Source organism: Podarcis gaigeae (assembly GCF_964106915.1).
Source record: "Podarcis gaigeae genome assembly, chromosome: 6".
NCBI classification, from domain to species: domain Eukaryota; kingdom Metazoa; phylum Chordata; class Lepidosauria; order Squamata; family Lacertidae; genus Podarcis; species Podarcis gaigeae.
In genome coordinates, this window is record NC_139682.1 from 62,709,794 (window position 1) to 62,717,794 (window position 8,001).

Below are 8,001 nucleotides of genomic sequence, written 5' to 3' on the forward strand. Positions count from 1 at the left end.
TTTCATTTAAAAAGCCAAGAAAATTAAACTGCTTTAAAGCCAGTTTGGCTGTGGAGAGCTGTGCTTTTGGATGCTGACATATTTGTTATTTAGCATTTATATTACTGCGGAATCAGGTCTTTCAGCAGCTGAAGTCATAAGACTTCAAAAGTATTTTACTGCACATCAGAGTTCTAATTTCTGCTTACTATATTCTTCCAATATATTATGTTTTCTGCACTGCAAAATATTTTTTTAAAAAAAATTACATCTCCCTCTACCATAATGTATTACTGCCTAGTATTGTTATTTGCTGAAATTTTGGTGTGTGTGTGTTTTGTTTTGTTTTACTTTCTTAGCTGCAAAAAGATTCCAGCTGTCACAGTCAGCAGTGGCTACACTTCCTCCACACATTTCATAATAAATGAACTTACGGTACATTGTACCCCAAAATGGAACGGACTTGCTTCACTGCATTGGTCCTTTATTTTTGGTGCCTCAAAATTATAGGCATATATTTTATTTATTTAACCAGACGGCAGATCATCAATCTCAGAAGGGGATTAGGAGATGCCTTTGTTTTAAGTTGCTGTTCATAGAGAATTAAGGTGTTCTAGCTACTGAGTACTCTCCCTAGATGTGACATACTTTATCGCCCCAGTCAGGCATTGAGCCAGACCATCCCCTCTACTCCCAGCCTTCAGGGGTGCACGTTGGTCTTTGAAACATCAACAACTCCCTGTCTGAGCCCAAAATTTGGTGCCTGTTGCCTCTCCTCTTCTGTTCTGCTCAATTCACTGCATCATAGCCCTGCAGCGCCCCCTAGGCTCAGCGCCCAGTGCAGCGGAGTCAGTTGCATTGCCCTAAGTCCACCTCTGCCAGCCTTTGCAAAGGTTCTTAACTGCAGAGACGCTTCCCTTCAGATTCTCCTTCAGACCTTCATGTTAAATGCATCATCTCTAGTGGGGACATCATTGTTGGCTGCGGGCTTGCATGGATAACACCCCCCCCCCCCGCACTGCCCTATTCACATATGTTCAAACTAAATGTCCTTTTAATATGGAATCTCTACCGTTCAGATATATTTGAAGATCTAACTGCAGCAGGTCTACTGCAATGAATGAAATATTTAAAATGATAACTAGAAGCCGAAACGTCAACTGTGACGTATAAAAAGTTTTTTTTTGTGATTTTCCATTCCGTTCTGATGGATTTATTATAACTGTATGGCAGAATGTTAGTAACAATAAGGAGCCTCAACCATCCCAGAAATAAACTGTCCACTTCATCTCATCAGATGGTTGGACAGACTTGAGCTGCTAAACACCAATGAACCCTCTTGCTTATTAGACTTCTTAGGAGATGCCCTGCTCTGGGCGTTAGCCCCCCACCACCAACCAACCATCCACCACCTTCAAACAAACACCAGACCTTCTGAGGTGAGAAAAGAGGTAGAAGTAGCACTTGGGGAAACACAGGAAGATTACAAATGGACAGCACAAAATAGGTGCCCTGTAAAATGTGAGCAAAGGAGGAACAGCCATCCCACCTTAAACGTCTTGTGTGGAAGTTTCTCTGAGCCACATCTTCCGTTCTACAACTTAGCCATTGCTCCATTAATCTTACTTGGCTACGAGTGATCACCAAAGAAGAAGAAGAGAAGACGACGACAGTGGAATACGTTTGCAGCCTGTTGTAGCAAAATGGAGAATGTTTAATGTGCAGCATGACTCAAGACCAGGTATGGTGGATCTGTAGCCTTCCAGATACTGCTTGGTAAGTCATGGAGGCTGAGGCTGATGAGAGTTGAAGTCCATGCCTAGAGGGACACACTTTTCCCATCCCTGTCCAAGGTACACCCAGTTCACCTCTTGGCCATCCTCAATTTGAAAAGCACAGTGAGTATTTTTGACCACAGATTCTATCTTTTAGGGGAAGACAACCTTGGATCTGCTTATGGTTAAGAAGTCAACAGATGCACACTAGGTACTCAAATCACTTTAATCGTTCACATAAAATCCTCGCCAATATACAAACACCACAAATGAAGTTTTAACATGTAATAGGAAACAACAAGCACTTCTTTGGTGAGGAATGCAGCTCCTTCTTCCCTACAAGCGTGCAGATTCAAAGACCTACGGTAAATGATCAAAAGTCATCATTTACCGCAATCAGCATTTGATTTTACCCTGGTGATGCATCCATCTGAAGAGGTCCCTTTGAAGTATATACAAAACATCAGACACAGTACTATTTTTGTTTGTTTCTGGCTTACTGACCGGAGCCCTAGTGAGAATTGCTTGGTTCCTTGAGCATTTGCATAAGGGCAGGAGGGGAGGGGCTATGATAACTTGGAGATGGTGTCAGAAGCAGTGGCAAAATGCAGGACAAGAGTATCCTCTGTTGCTTTTCCTCAACGCACGTGACCCTAGCGGCTTGTCCTGTGACATAAATGGCTAATACTGGTAGCTGCAGGGACAGGAGGGCATGGAGAGCGATGGCGGCTGTTTTGGAAAAGCCTGCTAGTGCAGAACAAACATGCAAACCCCAACCTCCATCAAGGGAATATTCAAACAGCCTAAACAAAATTTAGACTATAAAGCAAAAACATTCTGGGTCAGCTCCTTGGGAAATCGCTACTCCAGGCACACCCCAGGACAGGCGAGACAGTTTTCAATGCAAGAAGAAGTCCTCTTTCAACCGCAAAAGTGGCGCAGAACCCAGGCATCTCACATGACTGAGCATTTGCCTTTCAGTTTATCCTTCTTGCGCTGCTGCTTGGATTTCTTACCGTCCACCTGGAGGCTGACGCTTCTCCTCTTCTCCAAATTCAAGAGCTCCTGGAAAAGCTCCTGCACGTTGTAGTTCATTTTGGCCGATGTCTCCATGAAGGAGCACTTCCACTTGGTGGCCAGGACCTCCCCTTCGCTGGCCTGCACTTCCCTCTGTGAGTCGTCGCTCTTGTTCCCCACCAACATGATGGGGACCTTCTGGATGTCTCCTTTGATCTGGCAGATCTGCTCGTAGATGGGCTGAAGCTCTTCGATGGACTGGCGGCTGGTCACGGAGTAGACCAACATGAAGGCATGGCCTTTGGAGATGGACAGTCTCTGCATGGCAGGGAACTGGTGGCTCCCAGTAGTATCTGTGATCTGAAGGGTGCAGATGCTCTTGTCGCAGCTGATCACCTGGCGGTAGGTGTCCTCGACAGTGGGAATGTACGTCTCCCGGAAGGTTCCCCTCACAAAGCGGAGAACCAGAGAACTCTTGCCAACTCCTGCAGCTCCAAACACGACCACTCGGTAATCATTACTTTGTTCTGGCATATTGCTCGCTCGGCTGGAAACCAAGGAGGAGTTCTGTCTGTTTACATAGCCCCTTGGGGAGCAGGTCTGGAGAGAGAGAGAGAAGAGGGAAGGCAGAAACTTAGGCATAAGAAGTGGTTCCACAACAACGCCCCCTCCCAAACCCTCCACATTTCAAGGAAGCAGCAGAGCCAAGTCAACCTCACACTTTCCACAGGCAGCCCTCCTATTAGCTGTGAAATATCTGATCTGCCTGCAGCTGTAAGGCGAAATAAGGTTATAATTGCCTATGCGAGTGGAGATCAATCGGCCCTCCTCATTAATGCTCTTCAGTCCCCAAGCAACAGAACGCCCTGCAGCTGGCGCAAAACCTTCAGGATCGCTCTTCCCCATTAAGCTAGCCTCAGCACACAGCTATTTTCATTTTCTGCTGTGGCGGGGGATGTTGTTGGCTGCGAATCCCAGGGGTTTGTCGCTTCCATTTCTCCTGTTTTCTGCACACGCCCACACTGGCTCTCAAGAAGCAACAGGCTCAACAATCCAGCTGCATTACTCAGAAGGACCGATGCAAATGAATACAGACAAGCCCAGCATGTTGCCTCCTGGCGTAATCACAGCTGCCAACAGGCAGGCAGGACAGCCCCCTTGTAGGTTTGACCCACCAACCCTGTCAAAGAAAGGCAACACCAGCACAAGCCTCCTGTACCGCAGAGTTACGACCTGAATGGCCAGACAGGAAGACCGTGGAATTGTAACTATTATTTCACCTTCCCTCTGCAGTACATCCATGCAGGCATACCAAGGATCACAAATTTCCTGTGCTGTAAGTACTTAAGTTGGGAATATGCCCCTGGATTCTCAGCAGCATGGGATGTAAAATCACTAAAAAATTACTAATAATGAATTGCAAGCAGTCGCAACTCATCTTGTTGACATTCATTTTAACTAATTACAAGGAATTCTGGGACTACTGGAATAACCAATCCTAACCATGTCCATTCAGAAATAAGTCCTGTTGAATTCAGTGAGGTTGCTCCCAGACAAGCAGGGTTAGGATTGCAGACTAATCCATTATCACAGGGGTCAGGGAACTGGGTCTCTCCAGATGATGCTGGACTACAACTCCCATCATCCCTGACCATTGGCCACACTGGCCAGAGCTGATGGGAGTTGGAGTCTAAAGTATTTGAAGGGCTACAGGTTCCCCACACCTGGGCTATCAGTTTCCTCAAGGTCTAGACGAGACGTTCATGGAAACATTCCATTCAGCCAAGCCAATATTCTCAGCATCCTGCAGACCTGCCATAAGCCATGGTGTTAAGCATTTGTGGGTAAACACTGCTGAATTCAGTGGGGCTTGCTTTCGAATAAGTACACACAGGATTGGGTTGTCTCAAGAGTATCAGAACCAGGTCTTTTTATGACAGTTCTCACTAGTATAGAGGAGCAGCACCTCTCTCTCTCTCTCTCTCTGTTGCTCCCCATGACAGCCATTTTGTGCTGTGCTGGCACCCACAGCACTTTTATCAATATGTGAATAACACCAACACCTCATTTTTAAAACAACAACAACAAAAATAGACTGATCAAAATACTTTTTGCACAGGAGATATTGGCTACACTGTTTGCCAAGATGACAGAATCAAACTGTTGCTCGGGTTGGGGGAAATATTTCTACTTCAGGAAGTTTAGGCATCTGGGGTTTTCCCTTCAGTCCTGATTCTACCAGCCAAAAATCCAAGCAAAGAAGTCACAGATTTTCAAGCCTTCAGGGTGAATCATCTTTTGGTTCCTTTCCAGTGAGAAAATTCTGAAGGTAAAGTTATCAGAATGTTTTTCCATTAATTCATTTATTACTTGTGCCATTGTTTTAGCGGCAGAATTAACATCTCTAAAAAAACATTGTACCATAGCATGTATTATTGGTGTACTGTGATCTTCAAATGAAGGGTACTATATAAATCTAATAAATAAAAGTAAAATAAAAAATTCACTATTAACAAGGCTAGGGATTACTGAATAACCAAACACCACATAGTTCAAGTTTAAATCTGCCAAAGCCCCTCACCAAGTTCATTTTCGTCTCCTCCTCCTCTGTGTTGTTTCCTCAAACAGCACGGAGGACAACCAAGGCTTTTTGAAAACACTAGCATTGAAAGAATCAGAAGCACTTTTGCCAGGTGATAAGAAGAAACAGGGTTTTAGAAAGCAAGAGTGCTAAAATGGAACAGAACAGGGAGCAGGGTGCAGGTGCGCCAGCTGTTTCTGTGACAGGGCCCCTGTGCCTTTAACAGCCACAGGACAGAAGGAAATTCAGCAGGTGATGTTTGCCATCGCAGCAACCACATTCTGAAAGCATTTCTTCTGTTGACCACACCACCTTCAAAGGGGTAGGAGGAGTCCAACCTACTCAATTATCTCCTCGAGCTTGGAGTTAGTTTGGAACCCATGTGCTGATCTTACTTACTTATCAAACCTTTATTAGGCATTATACAAATAAAACCATAAAAGAGAAAATGTGCTGATCATAAAAAGGTAATTCCCAGTGCTGCTCTACCCCCGATATTTCCCCCCTCGCCAACTTCCTCTCCATGCTCTAGAAGCTGCCCATTGGGAAGATCCATGTCTGCCATTAAGCAAGCCCAACAGAGTCAGAAGATTTCGGACTTGGATCTGTAAGACCAGAACTCAAATCCTAGGGTGCAGTCAAGTTGCTGCTGTTTTGGTGTGCTTCGCACTTCCCCACCCTTCATCTGCTCACATCAGCAGGGCTTAAATTCATTTCTGTTTGTGTACACACCCAGGAAGTGTGGAAGTGGGTGTGGATGTCTTTCCCCTATGTAATGGTGTTCACACCTTGGCTAGAGAGAATAATGAACTGGTGGCTTAAGGAGTTTGAAGAACAACAAGCATCAAACAGTAGCATCTTGCAACAAAGTACAAGAGATATAGGCATTTTGGAGAATGTTGCCTGAAAACAGATTGAAAACTCAGCACTGCAAACACAGTGAGTGCACACCATAAACAAGAGTAGGAGCACAGCCCTAGTTTAGTACAATAGCCAATAGCATGTTGGACAGCACTCTCTAGAAACCTAGGAAGTTGCCTAATACTAGTTTGTATAATTGTCCAGAACCTAAGGCTTCTCCATCTTCTCCATCACTTGCTATCTGATCCTGATAACTGGAGACATCTAGGATTGAACGAGGGACACTGTGCATGCAATTCATGTACTCTAGTCCTGAGCTCTGATCCCTTCCCGCAATCTCTCTCTCTCTCTCTCTCTCTCTCTCTCTCTCTCTCTCTCTCTCTCTCTCTCTCTCTGTTCCTCCAGCTGAAGGAAAAGGCGTAACAGCAACCTACCTCACTACGTTGTCCTGTTGAAAGCAGGTTCACAGCATCTGCAAGGAACGCCCCCACTCTTTAAACCTCTCAAGTTTCATTGGAATGGAGGCTTTTCTTCCAAGCAACTGTGCGCAGGGCCGCTGCTCCGCCTAAGCACACACATATTCCCGCACACTTTATATCGCAGCGGTGAGAATCCCCCAAAGCGGGGACGTTGCCATGCGGCAGCCCGAGACCCTATCCCAAGGGGGGCGGAGGGGAGGGTGGATATGATGACACCACTACGCTGGCGAAGGCAAGCCTCGGCAGGATCAGCCAAGACTTTGGGGGAACCAAACAGGCGCGGATGCCTTCCAGAAAGCACTCCCTCTCCCTCAGCCAGGAGGGAAGAATACCGCCCCCCCGAGGGCTCTCTTTCCCAGTCTCCAGGCAGCCAACGAGCAGGCCTCCCGGCAGCTCAGTAGCCCACAGGGGCGAGGCAGCATCCGAGCAGGAAGCCCAGCAACGCGCAAACAAAAACACACAGAGGAGCAAAGCTCCCCAGGACTGTCAAGAGACGCAGATTTTGTCATCCACCGATGACACACACACACACACCTCCCCCTCCCCAAAGTGAGGACCCCCCCCCCACCCGCAACCCTCTCGGCGCTCTCTTTACCTCGGTCTCTGGCTCTTCCAGAAGCCTGGGCGGCCAGCCTCTCTCGCTGCCTGCCGGGCGTCACCAGGAGAGGCACTCCCGGGAAACGCGCTCCCCTGCGCCCCGGCGGGGTAGCCCGGGCAGGGCGGCGCCATCGCGCCCAGGGAACCAGGCGGCCTGCTGCTCCCCTGGAGCTCCCCAGCTGAGTGAGTCCTCGATGGCGGCGGAGGCAGCAAAGCGTCGCCCCGGTGGAGCTTGCTCAGCCTAATAACCCTTTTCCAGAAAGAGCAGCCCGCTTCTTTCCCCGCCCGGCCACTCTCACGTTCCAGCTGCGCGGAGCATCCCCAGGCAGGCGTCACCGTGGAACGTGGAGGACAATGGCTGAAAGGCGCCCAGCGCGGGGGAGGAGGCGGCTTCCCCTTTCCATCGAAAGAGAACGAGCGCGCCCCAGTTTGTTGGGCGGGTGGGGGCTTGTTTTTGTCTCTTTTTTGGCCGAGGAGTTTTCGGGGGCTGGCTGTTTTTCAGGGAAATAAGCAAGCACCACCAGCAGCACGCTCTTTGCAATGGAAAGGAATTGCTCTTAAGATCTCCAGGGCTGCTCAAAGTGAAAATCATTAATCTAGCATCTCCACACAGGTGACAGCCCCCCTCCCCCCCACCTCCACTGTTTTCCCGTGCGGCATCTCTTGCGCTGCACCTGTTGGATTTCCGCTTTGTCGTTAAAGATATTTAGAG

At 47.7% G+C, this 8,001-nt stretch overlaps 1 protein-coding gene across 4 annotated transcripts; it reads right to left on the minus strand.

The window, feature by feature from the left end:
• Positions 1-1,966: 1,966 nt before the first annotated feature.
• DIRAS3 (DIRAS family GTPase 3) lies at positions 1,967-7,646 on the minus strand. Of its 4 annotated transcripts, none has more exons than XM_083743137.1 (2): positions 7,288-7,646; positions 1,967-3,371 (listed from the first exon to the last, which is right to left on the minus strand). In XM_083743137.1, the coding sequence occupies exon 2, from the start codon at positions 3,303-3,305 to the stop codon at positions 2,709-2,711; it is 597 nt and encodes a 198-aa protein (XP_083599263.1). In that variant the 5' UTR covers positions 3,306-3,371; positions 7,288-7,646; the 3' UTR covers positions 1,967-2,708. The 4 variants fall into 4 exon arrangements, with proteins under 4 accessions (XP_083599263.1, XP_083599264.1, XP_083599265.1 ...); XM_083743138.1 differs by lacking the exon at positions 7,288-7,646 and adding an exon at positions 6,648-6,917; XM_083743139.1 differs by lacking the exon at positions 7,288-7,646 and adding an exon at positions 4,880-5,071.
• Between the last annotated feature and the right edge of the window lie 355 nt (positions 7,647-8,001).